Source organism: Schistocerca nitens, chromosome 6 (genome assembly GCF_023898315.1).
Source record: "Schistocerca nitens isolate TAMUIC-IGC-003100 chromosome 6, iqSchNite1.1, whole genome shotgun sequence".
In the NCBI taxonomy this organism is placed as follows: Eukaryota; Metazoa; Arthropoda; class Insecta; order Orthoptera; family Acrididae; genus Schistocerca; species Schistocerca nitens.
The window spans coordinates 201,193,144-201,212,209 of NC_064619.1; the positions used below are offsets into that span (position 1 = coordinate 201,193,144).

A 19,066-nucleotide genomic window follows, 5' to 3' on the forward strand; every position below is an offset into this window, starting at 1 on the left:
ATCTTGAAAAATAATCGCATGGCTGTTCTTGCGAATAATTTTTTTATTGACCTGTTTCGTAATCTAGAAGCCACATAATTAGGTTAAATATGATGCAGTTTTAATGCCATAATTCACCATATTTAACCTGATGATGTTGCATCTAGGCTACTAAATCGGTAGCTAAATAATTTATTTACAGGAGCAGTCAAACGGTTATTATTCAAGTTGTTTTGGATTTTGATTTGCTGTGGGTCATTTTAATTTCATCCTCATTCAACTGTCCTTATTTTACCGCTTTGCTAACAGCCTCTCATCAAAATCACAACTTATCGCAGCTGGAGAAATGATGATGCAGGGCGGCAAAAGAAAATTAACCTGAAACGTGAACAGCAGCGTGAATGCGATGCGGTCGAAGCATACTAAACAGATAATTTGCATCAGAGGGAAACTTTAGTTGCTATAGATCCCTTCGTTAAATAGGAAGAGAAAGATTACAGGGGAAATTCCCCTTAAATGTAATGAGTACAACGTCACTTTACTGGTCAGCACGGCATACGTCGCCGCTCCATCGACCACTGGTTGGGGCTCCAGCCCGACAGTTTCTCTGTCCAGAGTAACTCCGATTGTAGGCTTTAGCTGTTCGCTGATTTTAGACTTTAGGTAGTGTTCTCGTTCTTTTTTTCATTATTTCTTTATAAACTTGCTCGACTTGTCTTACCCGTTACGTAACACACATTTATGCTGCTTTCCTGCTCTCCTCATGATTTCAAAACATGGTTCAAATGGCTCTAAGCACTATGGGACTTAACATCTAAGGTCATCATTCCCCTACACTGGTCGCAGGTTCGAATCCTGCCTCGGGCATGGATGTGTGTGATGTCCTTAGGTTAGTTAGGTTTAAGTAGTTCTAAGTTCTAGGGGACTGATGACCTAAGATGTTAAGTCCCATAGTGCTCAGAGCCATTTGAACCATTTCCCCTAGACTTAGAACTACTTAAACCTAACTAACCTAAAGACATCACACACATCCATCCCCGAGGCAGGATTCTAACCTGCGACTGTAGCAGCAGCGCGGTTCCGGACTGAAGCGCCTAGAACCGCACGGCCACAACGGCCAGATCCTCATGATTTCCAGGAACAATTAATTTCACATCTTATGTATGTTCTATAATGGGAATACAAGGTCCTTTGCACCTGTGGATATCTGTTGGTAACGTACTTATAAATTTAAGAATTTCAAAGGACAAATCCATTTGTGCACTATGTGATCAAAAGTATCCGGACAACCCCCAGACATACGTTTTTTATGTTAGGTGCATTGTGTTGCCACCTATTGCCAGGTGTTTATCTCAGCGACATCAGTAGTCATTAGACATCGTGAGAGAGCAGAATGGGGCGCTCCGCGCAACTCACGGAGTTCGAATGTGGTCAGGTGACCAGGTGTCACTTGTGTCGTACGTCTGTACGCAAGATTTCCACACTCCTAAACATGCCTAGGGCCACTGTTTCCGATGTGGTAGTGAAGTGGAAACGCGAAGGGACACGTACAGCACAAAAGAGTACAGGCCGGCCACGTTTGTTGACTGACGGCGACCACCGACAGTTGAAGAGGGTCGCAATGTGTAATAGGCAGACATCTATCCAGACCATCACACAGGAATTCCACACTGCATCAGGGTCCACTGCAAGTACTAGACAGTTAGGCGGCAGGTGAGAAAACTTGGATTTCATGGTCGAGCGGCTGCTCATAAGCCACACATCTCACTCCGGTAAATGTCAAACGGTGCCTCGCTTAGTACAAGAAGCGTAAACATCGGACGATTAAACAGTGAAAAAACGTTGTGTGGAGTGACGAATCACGGTACACAATGTGGCGAACCGATGGCAGGGTTTGAATATGGCGAATGCCCAGTGAATGTCATCTGCCAGTGTGTGTAGTGCCAACAGTAAAATTTACAGGCGGTGGTGTTATGGTGTGGTTGTGTTTTTCAAGGAGGGGGCTTGCACCTCTTGTTGTTTTGCGTGACACTACCACAGCACAGGTCTACACTGATATTTTAATCATCGTCTTGCTTCCCACTGTTGAAAAGCAATTCGGGGATGTGCGATTGCATCTTTCAACTCGATCGAGCATATAATGCACGGCCTGTGGCGGAGTGGTTACACGACAATAGCATCCCTGTAATGGATTGGCCTGCACTTCGGCCCTGGCCTCACCGACCGACATCGATACCTCTCCTGAGTGCAGCACTCCGTGAAGAATAGGCTGCCATTCCCCAAGAAACCTTCTGGAACCTGACTGAACGGTATGCCTGCGAGAGTGGAAGCTGTCATCAAGGCTAAGGGTGGACCAACATCATATTGAATTCCAGCGGTAAGTCATTTTAATCCAGGTGTCCGGACACTTTTGATCACATAGTGTACGTTATGAATAAACCATGAAATATAGTACTCCACAACAGGCAAATTTGACAAACAGAAATCACCAATTAAGCTAACTGCTTGGATAACGGAAGGAGAGAAAGGAGCCGAGCGAAACATTTGTGAATTCACATTTACCATTTCTGCACAATTTTATCCTCTGTACACAGCAACAAATCACGGCTCTAGTGCCAGATGCAGATACTCCGTAATATAATCGTGCAACCGACAGAGCGAAATAAAAAATTTAGGGCATAAACAAGTGGATTGATCCCTGGAGATTATTCCCAGCAATTGAATGCAAAAAGAAGAAAAGACTGCAGTAACTCATTACAAACTAAAGTGACACTCGACCTCAGTAGAGCATATTCCTTTTCCGTGTTATAACACATCCTTGACTGGTTACCGGTGGAGAAGGGGCATCCGAACTAGACCAAAAATCTTTTTCTAGAACTTTTCAGTGATCGAACGAGAGGGTGTACACCATAGTATGTTAGCAATACATTTGAACAAAACGGAGCAAATGAAGCATATAGTGCACAATATGGATTGTCCCAATGATCACATCAATACACAGTGTTTCACACAGACAGCTCCGACGGCACTCGTTATCGCAGCCAAATGATCGATAATACAAATGATGAATGTCATTCCACGATAAACCATCCCAGAAATCTTGCACCTGTAGTTACAGTTCGGCATGCGTAGCACTTGCACTGGGACAAGTTGTAAATGGAGCATTTCTATTTTTTTGCTGGTATGACAGCAGATCTCGAGGAGACAAATCCAATGATATTATCCTTCCGCAGAGCTAACAAGAAGTCACCAAGTACAAATAACTGAATGTAGGAATTCATGAGCTGTTGTTTCGATCGTTGAACGACCCGCCCCCCGGAAGTTTCCACCACTGTCCAACGAAACTTGCGCCATTGAGACAATAGGTACGGGATGTTTACGCTAGTCTCGATGGAAACCTGCTTCGTCAAGACAAGGGGTGAACTGTATGTTGCCTTCGGAAAGAGTCAACTAAAAAACTGGACAACTGTAAGTATCGTAAGAAAATGACATGCCTACAGCTGTCCTTAAGATCTGATTTGTAATTTCTTATTAACAATTTTATGATTATATCTTATTTACCAGTCAAAAGGGTGGGCATACAAAAACTGCCTAAGTAGATCAAGTTTGTTATGAGATATGCTGTAGTTCATTTACAATACACTGCATGTAAAAATTTCACATAGCCGAATCGTTCGTAATGCATAAATCATTTTCAGAATACAATGCCATTGACTAGTGAAGCATTAGTCGACATGCTTAACTTATGGCGAATGTTCCAAAAATACATCAATAACAGCAGTACTGTATTCAGAACGAACGATTCCCAAGCAATTGCCGTCCAACTCGTCCCATCTTAGTTAATTTCATCAAAAGACTTCGCGAGACTAAAGTTTTGCTCCAAGATAACGCATACGAAGGAAGACTGTTACCAAAAATCTGCAGAAGTAGCAGTTGTTGCGCTAAATCTCCGCATGCCAGTTTTCGTCAAATGTATAAAAAGGCTGATATGTGTCAAAGAAGTGTTTCTGTGTGTTAGTAATATACATAAATAACGACCGATAAATCAAGAGCAACAAGACAGTAATTTCCAATACTGTCAGTGGATTCTCCAGCTACACAATAATTTTATGGAGAACCCACACTGGCTTTGTCAGGTGTACAACCAACGATAGTGGAGTGCGAATGCGTGGCGTGGCATAATCGGGCAGCAAGTGATCGACACTTATTTCGTTGATGGTACGTTGAACTGGGAAAAGTGCACGGATATTTTGATAAATTCTTTACCTTTGCTATTCGAAAATGTGTTCTTGAGAACTCATCAAATGACTGCAGTGGCGAACATGAGAGAGGGAGTTCTGTCGCGTGTAAAGCGATACTCCAGGTGTGTTGACAACAGTGAGATTATTTGTGATGCAGCGTGTACGATGCTGTCTTGATATAAATCGTTCCCTCTTTGAACACTCTCTTCAAAATAAAAGTCAACAACGCAAATGTGACGCCATATAATGATGTTTATTGTTTTTGTTCACAATCCTAGTTTTAATTTATTTCATGGACTATTTTAATGCACGGCGTTTTACCGGTGTGTAAATGATACAGTATATGCCAAAAAAGGAATACATAATTTGATTTCCAGTTAAAATAATAAATTTCATCTTGGGAATTCTAATAATTTTGTCACTAATAAACATTCCTTTGCAAGCATCAGACGTTTTTATAGATATTCTCGAATACTGTGGGAGGTATAAAAAATTAATTGTCTAGGTTCCTTCGAGAAATTCGTAAACTTCCGGGTGGCAGACAAGTCTATGGCCACAACAACAGCACAAAAATCCTCATTTTCCGCTTCCTTGATTTTTTGTTAGCTTTACAAAAGAGTTATACCACTGAATTAGACTCATCAAAATCTTATAACCTGGAAGCAAAAACCAGGCATAGTTCCGTTTACAAAAATAAAGTTGATGCCTTTGGTTAATAACGAAACTACTAACACGCTCTGCTGTTTTTCATATGTGCCTGGTGTCCTGGTCACTATTCATCTTTAACAGGTCAAAAGTAAGTTGAGGTGAAAAAATTGGGCATCTCGCCCTGTACACACACACACACACACACACACACTCTCTCTCTCTCTCTCTCTCTCTCTCTCTCTCTCTCTCTCTCTCTTACACACCACCACCACCACCACCACCACCACCACCACGCAACCGATGGATCCACCTTCATGTCGTAGGCGACATTCTTCTGGATGATGGTGCTCACCAAGTCAATACACAAACGACCCCCTTCTGCTTATAGGCTTATAAACTTTTGTCAGAAAAAGTCATTCCCGCTACATCACAACAGATGCCCGAGCAATTTAATGGTGAAATAGAAGGCGTCATTAGAGATATTTTGCAACCAATGGTCTGTGCTGAGAAATGACGCGTTTCATATGCTCAAAAATTTTCCTGCTCCCTGTCCCGACGGCCAGAGTTGGTCGCCCAACAAATCCTATCTTAACGTGCTCTTCCTATACTAATTAACTAGTGTAGGAGCTCCGAAGTGTTAATCTATACAAGATGACTAGCGAGTACAGAAATCTGCTGATGGGTCAGTCCAGCTTCTCGTAAGCCTATAACAAAACCACGCTCTCGATGTACAGTTGAATCCTTATCGTTCTATACATAATTGCAGCATTTTAGCACACACCGGGCTCGTTTGTTTGAGAACCAACTGCCAGTCTTTGCACAAAACATCTATCCTTCGCAAGTTTCCCTGAACGTTTTTTAATTTTCTAGCGTTGCTGCCTCACGTACACAACTGCATCATTGGCATGATCGTCGTTTTAATCATCAACATCTTCCGATTGTAGAAGACTTTGACTGATACACCTACTTATAGATATTCCATCTGGTTTTGGGTCTTCGTAAGTTTCTTCGCGCTGTTGGCCTGAATTTAATTTTTAGTATTGTAACATCCTTCAAGAATCAGTTTCTCGCACACAGTGCACTCCATGCTAAGATGCAACAATATTAAATTGGTGGCACGATTTGTAAAGCAAAAGACATCGAGTTTCTTGGGACTAAAGGTTGATGGTATACTCTCGTGTAAGGCAGATATTCCAACGCCCTGCAGAGACTGTGCGCACCTTTGTTGAGGATTATACACTGCAGCGCCAAAGAAACTTGTATAGGCATGCGTATTCAAATACAGAGATATGTAAACTGAGAAAATAGGGCGCTACGGTCGGGAACGCCTATGCTACAAGCGTCTCGTGCAGTAGTTAAATCGGTTATATATGCTGCAATGGCGAGTTATCGTGCTTTACGCGAGTTTGAACGTGGTGTTACAGTCAGCGCATAAGCGATGGGACACAGCATCTCCGAGGTAGCGAAGAAGTAGGGATTTTCCTGTACGACCATTTCAAGAGTGTACCGTGAATATCAGGAATCTGGCAAAACATCATATCACTGACATCGCTGCGATCCGGAAAAAGATCCTGTAAGGATGGGACCAACAACGACTGAAGAGAATCGTTCAACGTGACAGAAGTGCAATCCTTCCGCAAATTGCTGCAGATTTCAATGCTGGGCCGTCGACAAGTGTCAGCGGGCAAACCATTCAACGAAACATTATCGATATGGGCTTTCGCAGCCGAAGAGCCACTCATGTACCCTTGATGGCTGCACGACACAAAGGTATACGCCTCGCCTGGGCCCGTCAACACCGACATTGGACAGTTGATAACTGCAAACATATTGCCTGGCCGTACGAATTTCGTTTCAAATTGTGTCGAGCGGATGGACGTGTCCGGGTATGGAGACAATCTCATAAATCCAAGGACCCTGCATGTCAGCAGGGGACTGTTCAAGCTGGTGGAAGCTCTGTAAGGGTGTGGGACATGTGCAGTTTGAATGATATGGGACCCCTGATACGTCTAGATACGACTCTGACAGGTGACACGTACATAAGCATCCTGTCTCATCTTCTGCTTCCATTCATGTCCATTGTGCATTCCGACGGACTTAGGCAACTCCAACAGGACAACGCAACAACTCACACGCCCATAATTGCTAGGAGTGGCTCCAGGAACACTCTTCTGAGTTTAAACACTTCCTCTGGCCACCAAACTCCCCAGACATGAACATTATTGAGCATATCTGAGACGCCTTGCACTGTGCTGTTCAGAAGAGACCTCCACCCTCTCGTCCTCTTAAGGATTTGTGGACAGCCCTGCAGGATTCGTTGTGTCAGTTCCCTCCAGCACTACTTCTGACATTGGTCGAATCCATGCCACGTCGTGTTGCCGCACTTCTGTATGCTCGCGGGGGCCCTACACGATATTAGACAGGTGTACCAGCTTCTTTTGCTCTTCAGTGTAACATGGCGTACAGCCAGCACTAATGATGCACTGAAAATTGTTTGCTTCACAAACTTTCCATATCCATCTGTATTCGTTTGTTTTTCCATTTAGAGACAGTAATCCTAACTCTTATCTTTGTATTTCACTTTCGATCTTGCCATGTATACCCTGCCACACGTCAGATAAATTTCATTTCTGCTCTCTGGATTCGTAGTGTGTACGATTTTGTTGTTACCCAGGTTTAGCTTCCATATATCACAACTGGTGGGGACAGTGTTTTTGAAAATTTCAGAAGCGTATCTTTCCTTAGTTTCCTTTGTGACATCCGTCCTGTACTATCAATCATTAATTTAAATTTCTGTATATCTTATGCTGTATGCCAATTTCATCTTCCTGTGATATATTGTATCATAATATGGAGAGCAGTAACAGCCCTATAAAAGTCGGATACTCCGCAAGCTACTTTCACATCCCACGATTCCGCCGCGTTAAGAGCAAAGTGTTAAGTTCTATTAACTAGGAAATCCCGAATCTAGCCAAAACGCTGGTCCGATATTCCACAGACCTGCACTTTGTTCATTACGCGACAGTGCCGAACTAGACAATATGCCTTCCAGAAGACTTGGTAGTCGTCATTAACATCTGCTCCACCATCTACTGTTCTTTAGTCCTCTAGGATGAAAAGAGCGAAATGAACTTAACAACACCACTTTTAGCGGAATCAATAGAGACTCTTATAGAGATGGTTTTCTTTCTTCAAAAAATTGCAAAATTTTTCCACAATTCTGTAATATACTGACTCCAGCGATATAGACTTGTAATTATTTTCATCTCCATAACTTTTACTGGAAAGCGGATAGACTTGTGCCTCCATCCAATAGCTTGGAATCATTTGTTCATCCAGCGCCCTATGGTAACTTTCTGCTGTAAGAGGAGCACGTTCTCTCAGATAATCTACACTGCCTAACAAAACATGTGAAACACCCAGAAGGGGAGGAGGAAACAAATGATACTTCACGGGTTGTGGGGATCTATGACGTTATTTCAGTGAGTTTAGTATCGTGTCAAATTTACAAAGAAATAGGCGGTAGAAAAACAATTTTTAGTCTGAAGTTGCACTCCCTCTGGTCTGGGTGCTTGCACTGACTCGGTTGGTAAGAGCGTGATAATGCCACTGTATCCTCTCTTGAAGCAAGCTGGTCGACAACTGTTGTAACTGGTACTTAATATCCCGGATACTGGCACTGGAACAGAGTTGCCGTCCGATGTGTTCTATCGGCAACAGATGTGGGGACCTTGCTGGTATCGGGAGTACCTCAAAATTACGCAGACAGTCCGTAAAGACGTGTGCCATGGGTGGACGAGCGCTGTCTCCTTCGCTTGAGACGTAACATGCAAAAACGCACAGCTGTGATGTCGCCAGCCGTGACCTATGGTAATACGCTATAGCTACCCATACCACAATACCGAGAGTAAGCTAATATGCTGTACCTCTCCAAAACATTGGAAGAATGGGACCTCTCTCTCTGGGCCGCCGACATACTCTCCAACGATGATCATCAGGGGTCGTGCAGAACGTTGATACATCGCTGAACACAATGCGTCGACATTAATCAGCAACCCATGCTTCCCGGTCACGACAGCACTTCAAATGCGGGATTCTGTGATGTGATGTTGACAGCCTACTGTGGGACGGCAGTTCCCTAGTCCGGCTGCTGCTAGTTTCCGACCAATGGTGGTAGAAGACACAGACTATTGCACATAAATACTCGGCCTTTCCGTGTCGTTCACCGTTACCACTCAACATCTGACGCGGTTTACTCCTCTTATGTAACCTACCAGACCTGATAACAACACTAAAAACGAAAAGAAGTAATGCACGCTGGTGGCCATACTATCTGTCACCATGAGCGTCCGCAGGAATTTTTTCAAAGGAGAAAATTCCCAGTTTTCATATAACCGGTCCAGTACATTTGAAAACTTAACATTTCGCGAAAGCTAAACTTGACAAGAAATACACAAACTTATTGCATCTCCAAAGATCGGTAGTTTTCTGCTTCTTATTTTTAAGGTGCATTACTTTAGGACCTCAACAGTAAGCATATTCGGATAGCGCATGCAAACTATACCTTTAATGTTGTTGATATGAATATGGATGCCAGTTTTGATTCAGCGATCTGCTGAAATTATATACGCATATGATTAAATCCACGGAATTCAATGAGCTTTGGAATAAAACTACAGAATATTCACAGAAATTTATTCCCATTCCAATTATGTTTGGTTAAAATAGAAAATTAAAAACTGAAAATGAAAATAAAAATAAAAACGTCAGCACGATTGAGAATATGCAAAGGTGCCATCTTTCTTGGTGCCATCTACAAAACTTTGTTTGCTTACAAAACTTCACATTCGGCCACGTTACTATATTAATGGCATTACTTCCATGCTTTATAAATTGTATTGTAAGTTATATAACCGAAGTTGAACAAAATATGTTTTGAAAGGCAAATCCCTTTTTGGTTGGCTAGGTAAAGTGTAGCACAGTGCCAGTATACGGCAAGACGAGTGCGGGAAATCTCCCTAAATGATCCTCAAATTGGCCCAGCAGCCCAGGACTGAACCAAGGCAACCCTCGCCTCTCCAGTTTGCCTCATTATTATGCAGCATGACAACTGGACCGCGGTGTTCAACTCTGTGACTGCGTGTGGCCCTGTGTTGCACTCTCACACTTCCTGGACAGGGCTTATTTTCGACCTTCAAATTTCACAGTTTTTCTCTCTCTTTCAGCGTAGAAAATGATATTTTCTTTTCTTCGACTGATGTATTTGGAATTACGTGTAACTGTACACACCTACAGTATAGCATGGCCATGTTGTCATGAGTGTACTATAATAGCTCTATCGTTTAGAAAGAACATGCAAAATCAGCAAGCCATCTTAGGTATTTCTTGCCTACAGACAAATGGTAAACTACTGCTGTGGAGGAAGGAGGGGGTGAGGGGGGGGGGGGGGAGGCGTCCTTATGAAAACTGAGGAAGGATGACTCCCATGTATATCACTGCCAAGTTTATGATGTGTTGCGAAATACCGACGGAATCCACGCGACAGGGTGTTACCATCTTTCCGCCGGCACCCCCCCCCCCCCCCTGCCCTTCCCGCTATTCGCCGACGTCTACGCCTATCACAGAAAACTGCAATTGTAATTACAATTATTATTTACATGCCGTCGTGTATGAAGCTATCTGTGTGTTTCACGTCCAGCTGCCTCTTCTCTGCCGATCCATTTCGGTTGATCTATAAAACAACATTTATCTCAATATTTGCCATTTCGGAGTTCGTGTGACCGAGTACAATATTAACTATTTTCTTAGTGAAATTATTTCAGGAGGCACAATGCACTGTATATGACTAGATTCCCTGTCTTCTGTTTCGGTATTAGTGAATGAATAAATGATTTCGATCTGTTTAATGACTTGACATAAGCCCAAAATTTCTTAAGATTTTACGTCACATCTGTAGGTAAATCCTTAGTTCATAATTAATTTAACGCTTCTCCCATTATTCTCCTTCCGTTTATTGGTCTGTAGTGCCTGTACTGAAACCACAGCCATTAAAAAATCTAGTAAAAATATGTAAGTAGGTGTAATGTTCTTATGGTGAAATCTTGACTGTAAAAATTTCAGGATTAGTCAGAGCGGCGACTTTGTTTGATCAAAAAGTTTCCCTGCGATATCTATGTTGAAATCCCGTACCTCCCTGAACCAATTTTTGTTGTACGAGCAATTATTGCTTTACTAGTTATCATGGCTTTAAAGTTTTAATCCATGACACTTTTACCACTAATTATTCCATGTTCATTTAGTACTGAAATAGGTGCAGGACGTTAAAAAATGTATTTTATATTTTGAGAGGTCGAACTATGAGCCAAAATAAGAAAAAAAATGCAGTAAATACACGCTCTGAAACGCATGAGTTATTAGTACATGTTCTTCTCGCTACTGTGAAACACATCTCTTCTACTGGAAAGTCCACATGGCTTTACTTTCTTTTACATTCAGTATACACGAAATTAATGATTTTGTTGTTGTTGTTCATGAAATATTGTTTAGCTACACTACTCTGGAAGACAAGCACTGCAGTTAAGCTTTAAACGGAAATTCCATCGTCACCGTCAGCCGTCACCAATTCGTGCCACGACGTTTATTGTGCGATAACTTCGAGTATACGAGATTTCTCTGCAGGAACATGCTTTTTATTACTGTCAATGGAACGTGATGTCAAAAGACTTTGATAACGACGACGCATAATGTTTCGAATCACACTATAGTCATTACGAACATGAAGCACGGTATTACTCAGAAAGTAAAGTACAATTTGCACTGGAATTAGTAAAACAAGAACCGAAACGTAAATATTCAGGTTTGATCCACAAAACATTCATATCGAAATATCGCTACTTATTCTATTCACATTTACAAAAATTACGAAATTAACGACTCTTCATTTGCATAAATGACGAACTCACATCTACGTAACAATTCGCAGGCGCACGGTAACACTTTGTCGCACTCATAATCTTGCAATGGCAAACGGACCTGCAGCCCGGAAACCGCGCGTAATAACGAAGATTTCCAAGGCTGACAAGCGCGCCGGAGGCATCTGCGATCGAGTAATACGTAATACAACAATTCAATGTACACTGTTGTTGTTGTTGTGGTCTTCAGTTCAGAGACTGGTTTGATGCAGCTCTCCATGCTACTCTATCCTGTGCAAGCTTCTTCATCTCCCAGTACTTACTGCAACCTACATCGATCTGAATCTGTTTAGTGCATTCATCTCTTGGTCTCCCTCTACGATTTTTACCCTCCAAGCTGCCCTCCAATGTTAAATTTGTGATCCATTGATGCCTCAGAACATGTCCTACCAACCGGTCCCTTCTTCTTGTCAAGTTGAGCCACAAACTCCTATTCTCCCCAATTCTGTTCAATAACTCCTCATTAGTTATGTGATCTACTCATATAATCTTCAGCATTCTTCTGTAGCACCACATTTCGAAAGCTTCTATTCTCTTCTTGTCCAAACTATTTATCGTCCATGTTTCACTTCCACACATGGCTACACTCCATACAAATACTTTCAGAAAAGACTTCCTGACACTTAAATCTATACTCGATGTTAACAAATTTCTCTTCTTCAGAAACGCTTTCCTTGCCATTGCCAGTCTACATTTTAAATCCTCTCTACTTCGACCATCATCAGTTATTTTGCTCCCCAAATAGCAAAACTCATTCACTACTTTAAGCGTCTCACTTCCTAATCTAATTCCCGCAGCATCACCCGATTTAATTCGACTACATACCATTATCCTCGTTTTGCTTTTGTTGATGTTCATCTTATACCCTCCTTTCAAAACACTGTCCATTCTGTTCAGCTGCTATTCCATGTCCAGCCGGCCGCGGTGGTCTCGCGGATCTAGGCGCGCAGTCCGGAACCGTGCGACTGCTACGGTCGCAGGTTCGAATCCTGCCTCGGGCATGGATGTATGTGATGTCCTTAGGTTAGTTAGGTTTAAGTAGTTCTAAGTTCTAGGGGACTGATGACCACAGCAGTTGAGTCCCATAGTGCTCAGAGCCTTTTGAACCATTTTTATTCCAGGTCCTTTGCTCAAAAATGGCTTTGTTTCCTTTACTGCTTGCTCAACATACAGATTGAATAACATCGGGGATAGGTTACAACCCTGTCTCACTCCCTTCCCAACCACTGCTTCCCTTTCATGTCCCTCGACTCTTATAACTGCCATATGGTTAATGTACAAATTGTAAATAGCCTTTCGCTGCCTGTATATTACCCCTGCCACCTTCAGAATTTGAAAGAGAGTATTCCAGTCAACATTGTCAAAAGCCTTCTCTATGTCTACAAATGCTAGAGACGTAGGTTTGCCTTTCCTTAATCTATCTTCTAAGTCGTAGGGTCAGTATTGCCTCACGTTTTCCAACATTTCCACGGAATCCAAACAGATCTTCCCCGAGGTCGGCTTCTACCAGTTTTTCCATTCGTCTGTAAAGAATTCGTTTTAGTATTTTGCAGCTGTGGCTTATTAAACTGATAGTTCGGTAATTTTCACACCTGTCAACACCTGCTTTCTTTGGGATTGGAATTATTATATTCTTCTTGAAGTCTGAGGGTATTTCGCCTGTCTCACACATCTTGCTCACTAGATGGTAGAGTTTTGTTAGGCCTGGCTCTCCCAAGGCTGTCAGTAGTTCTAATGGAATGTTGTCTACTCCCGGGGCCTTGTTTCGACTTAGGTCTTTCAGTGCTCTGTCAAACTCTTCACGCAGTATCATATCTCCCATTTCATCTTGATCTACATCCCCTTCCATAATATTGCCCAGAAGTACATCGCCCTTGTATAGACCCTCTATATACTCTTTGCGCATTTCTGCCTTCCCTTATTTGCTTAGAACTGGGTTTCAAAAAATGGCTCTGAGCACTATGGGACTCAACTGCTGTGGTCATAAGTCCCCTAGAACTTAGAACTACTTAAACCTAACTAACCTAAGGACAGCACACAACACCCAGCCATCACGAGGCAGAGAAAATCCCTGACCCCGCCGGGAATCGAACCCGGGAACCCGGGCGTGGGAAGCGAGAACGCTACCGCACGACCACGAGATGCGGGCTACCTGGGTTTCCATCTAAGCTCTTGATATTCACGTAAGTGGTTCTCTTTTCTCCAAAGATCTCTTTAATTTTCCTGTAGGCAGTATCTATCTTACCCCTAGTGATATGCGCCTCTACATCCTTACATTTCTCCTCTAGCGATCTCTCATTAGCCATTTGGCACTCCCTGTCGATCTCATTTTCGAGACGTTTGTATTCCTTTTTGCCTGCTTCATTTACTGCATTTTTTATCTCCTCCTTTCATAAATTTAATTCAGTATCTCTTCTGTTACCCAATAATTTCTATTAGCTCTCGTGTTTTTACCTACTTGATCCTCTGCTACCTTCACTATTTCATGTGATCAAAATTACCCAGACACCTGGCTGAAAATGACTTACCAGTCCGTGGTGCCCTCCATCGGTAATGCTGAAATTCAATATGGTGTTGGCCCACCCTTAGGCTTGATGATATTCACGCAGGCATAAGTTCAGTCAAGTGCTGGAAGGTTTCTTGGGGAATGGCAGCACATTCTTCACGGAGTGCTGCACTGAGGAGAGATACCGATGTCGGTCGGTGAGGCCTGGCACGAAGTGGGCGTTGTAAAACATCCCAAAGGTGATCAATAGGATTCAGATCAGGACTCTGTGCAGGACAGTCCATTACTGAGATGTTATTGTCGTGTAACCACGCCGTCGCAGGTCGTGCATTATGAACAGGTGCTCGATCGTGTTGAAAGATGCAATCGCCATCCCCGAATTGCTCTTCAACAGTGGGAAGCAAGAAGATGCTTAAAACATCAACGCAGGCCTGTGCTGTGTATGTGCCACGCGAAACAACAAGGGGTGCAAGCCCCCTCCATGAAAAACACGACGACACCATAACACCACCGCCCCCAAATTTTACTCTTCGCACTACACACGCTAGCAGATGACGTTCATCGTGCATTCGCCATACCCACACACTGCCATCGGATCGCCACATTGTGTACCTTGATTCGTCACTCCCACAACGTTTTTCTACTGTTAAATCGTCCAATGTTTACGCTCCTTACACCAAGGGAAGCGTCGTTTGGCATTTACCGGCATGACGTGTGGCTTATGAGCAGCCGCTCGACCATGAAATCAAAGTTTTCTCACCTCCCACCTGTCATAGTACTTGTAGTGGATCCTGATGCAGTTTGGAGTTCCTGTGTGATGGTCTGGATAGATGTCTGCCTATTACACATTACGACCCACTTCAACTGTCGGCGGTCTCTGTCAGTCAGCAGACGAGATCGGCCTGTACGCTTTTGTGCTGTACGTGTTCCTTTACGTTTCCACTTCACTATCACATCGGACTTCGGCATGTTTAGGAGTGTGGAAATCTCGCATACAGACGTATGACACAAGTGAAACCCAGTCACCTGACCACGTTCTAGGCCTGTGAGTTCCGCGGAGCGCCCCATCCTGCTCTCTGACGATGTCTAATGACTACTGAGATCACTGATATGGAGTACCTGGCAGTAGGTGACAACACAATGCACCTAATATGAAAAACGTATGTTTTTGGGGGTGTCCGGATACTTTTGATCACATTGTGTACTTCACATATCCTAATGTGACTTCGGAACCCTTTTTCCCCTGAAGAATTTTACATTAGAGTGATTTGAACGAAATGCCTTAGTATATTTCTTTCTGTCAACGAAAGATTATAACCCCCCCCCCCCTTCTCTTGCTCATCCCACCGCCGCTAAGTCACTCACAAGGAACCCCTTGAGTGTGAGTTAGCTAGTTCATTAGTAAGGTTCATCTGAAAGAGTTGTTTTAACAACTATGACAGGAAAAATATTAGCTGCTAATGACTCACAATGTGCAACAGGAGGGCGACAGAAAATGATTGGCCAGGAGGTGCAGAGATCAACCTTCTATGGGACGTATTTATTATTTTTCACAAAATGGACGTTGACGCTCGTAAATGTTTGAAGCAGATTGCACCATGAACACTGAATTAAAAATGGCATCCCACAGTGATCACAAAAGTTCGCGTCTTCAAGATCGGAGGCAAACTCCTTGAAATTTAGAAATAGTGTAGGACGTTCTGCTAGGTGTCAACTCAGAAAAAATGCATATACAATCATATTGGTGTAACAGGGCGATCAAAACTGATGGAATGTGATGGCATGCAACCGAATGCGGAACAATCTATGGCGGAGCGTATCGTGAAACTAGCTATCCTGTGAATCGTAGCTGCTGATAGTGTGGTAATATGTTTTTTTGGCTCGGAAAAATAAACAAACATCCAGAGACTGAATTTGTCCCGTGGTTCCAGGTGGTAAGAACTGCAATGTCACTTTTCAGGAGGGAGTATGACTTTTATTCGCAGACCAAACCAAGAATGAAGCAAAAGTAAGTTATTTTGACCAGCTGTTGGCCAAAACCAGTGCTCGTACCGTAGTTGTAGTTCTCTGATGCCCATTATCCCCACTCGTGCTAGCTGTGATGTAAATATTCCCTACTGCCCTTGCAAGATTAACGCACACGAGAAAGAAACGTAGGGGGCAGAGCGCATCTAAATTCTCGCAACACATTAGATAACTTTCCAGCCAATTTACTGTCGCGATTAACAGTCGCTTAATTGTATGCGAATGTCTTAAGGCATTGATGTCAGTCTTGATACAACTCTCTTGGTATCTCTGACTTCCAGGGTTCGTTTTGTGTGTATTTCATCTTCAAATCCCGATTTGTCAGAGTTGAAAACAATTTCTGTAAAGAACGATGGAATAAGTTTGCTTATCTCATCTGCAATTTTTCAGGTAGATTCCGCAGTTTGCTCTAAAATTTCATTATCTTATGTTCTGCACTTCTGTAGCACTGTTTGAAGTTTTGCGACCACCCACTGCTTTCCTTAAAATCACTGTAATCTATGACGCGGGCAACTTTATGTGCGTAACAAAGTAGGCCACTATCATGCACATTCTGTAAATTACATCGAAAATCCTTGAAATGCGCAAACACAAGTGCATCTTGTCCTCCCTTAACATCCGTAGTTTTTCTTATGCACTACACGGTCATACTGCTGCCGACTTACCCGAAATCTGTTTATGATTGTTTACCATGCTGTGGTGACCTTCCATGTACGTAATTGAGGAGTGCCGGAACAAAAACCGATAAATCCGCATTTGCTGTTAATACAAAAAGTAACAAATAGTGATCTCTAAATGCCTCCACAAGCTATAAAAAGAAGAAACACACCATAAAACACTTGATGTCACGTTGTGCTGAAAATTGTTTTGTGGCAGCATGTATTATTACTCCCGTGTCTCCCCCCTACAGCTCAAACATGCGAATACAGCAAAAGTGGATGTATCGGGTTTTGTTCCGGCGCTCCTCAATTATGATTAGTACCCACTCCTTGGACAATGATTGTGCTTTACAACATTTCACCGGAGACGGGATTTGTGGCTCCCTGTCTGACAAGGATAATTAACTACATGGCTCGACACCTGGTTCAGTTTCACTTTTACTGTTAAGCACGTATCGTCATTATTGCTCTACTCCTGTACATTGTCCGCACTGTCGGGCGTATAGAACACCACACATTCCACTGACTCATTTAGGGAGAAACACTAATATTTCATCAGCCATTCCTTTCTCACACTGCGAAATTCTTTGGGTTCCTTTCTGACGAAATGTCAACTTCGGCAACTGTTGCTGTAGATACAATGCAATGAAATGTTTGCTTTGTTTATCGTTGCCATTGATCAGTTTTGTATCAACACCTCTTGCACTGTTGTGAGTTACCCGTCGACTAAGCAGTTCAACTACGCCCCAAAGCCTCAGGCGGTGCTCACCATTAGATACCTCCAGTCCCGCCCCCTGTTTCCATCAGCAGCCAATATTGTGGTTGCACGGTGTACAGCAGGCGGGGCGTCGAACGCCGTTAACACCATTGGCCTTCTGCGATCTAGAGCTCAATGAGTTCCTTGTCAGAACACCCCGAATCCTTCAGAACTCTCTGATCTCTTCAATAAATCAGTTCCCGCGAGAATTCCCAATTTTCCAGGTTTTCCAGACAAATTGCCAGCCTGTAAGTGACTACTGCTGTAAATGAAAGAAACGAACCGCTGCTGCATGCGTGAAATTCTTAACGGATGGGTTTGTTGCGGGTATCTCACCGGCGGCGCGCGCCTCCTTGCAGGCGTCGTACATGTCGGCCTTGATGTCGGGGTTGTCGTCAGCGATGGTCTCGCCGACGGTGACGAAGCGCTCGACCGCCAGGTTGACGGCCTGGCCGACGCGCGCCACGGCTCGCACGCTGCGCTCCGAGCATAGCGGCCGCTCGCGGTCGCGTTCCCGGTGCGCCACCAGCGTCGAGATCTGCAACAGGCGGGGGAGGCCGTCCATGTAGCGAACTCCGTCACAAACTCACTTTGTACAACAGGGGGTGACGGGCTTCATAATACGGTACTATAACGCGGTGTGCTCTTCACGGTTCGGTACCAGGGTCACTTCTTTTCCTGGGACGCATCAACAACTGGCAAGTGCTATCACTTCATTTCCCAGGAACTTCGCCCAATGGAAGAGGGGTCAAAATAAGCTAATTCGTGTCTCGGCTGATCTGTAGTTAGTCGACAGTCTGATAAAATGGTGGTGTCAAAGTTTTCGAGGAATTTTGCAGGTACTTGACGTCAGTTTGAGTGCATCCTATAATGAGACGAAATGGCTAGCGTCGCTGCTTCTTAATTGTGCGTCCCGTGTTCAAAACCCGAGTCTTTTTCATTTATATACCTATATCTGTAGAAGATTACTAACCCGCCAGAGTAGCCAAGAGCGCTAACGCGCTGCTTCCTGGACTCGGGTAGGCGCGCCGGCCCCGGATCGAATCCGCTCGACGGATTAACGACGAGGGCCGGTGTGCCGGCCTGCCTGGATGTGGTTTGTAGGCGGTTTCCCACATCCCGCTACGTCAATGCCGGGCTGGTCCCCACGTTTCGCCTCAGTTACACGCGTCGCAGACATTTGAAACACGTTCGCACTTATTTGACGATTTACACTAGATGCAGACATCTGGGGTACACTGATTCCATCCCTTCGGGTACGGGGTGGCGGCAGGAAGGGC

General features: G+C 43.6%; 1 protein-coding gene across 1 annotated transcript in view; it reads right to left on the bottom strand.

The window, feature by feature from the left end:
* LOC126263283 (alpha-catulin) overlaps positions 1–19,066 on the bottom strand; it is a 417,508-nt gene that overhangs the window by 168,621 nt on the left and 229,821 nt on the right. The window contains exon 2 of the mRNA XM_049960368.1: positions 18,123–18,324. Within this exon, the coding sequence (XP_049816325.1) occupies positions 18,123–18,324 (202 nt within the window). The remainder of the gene's footprint in view (positions 1–18,122; positions 18,325–19,066) is intronic.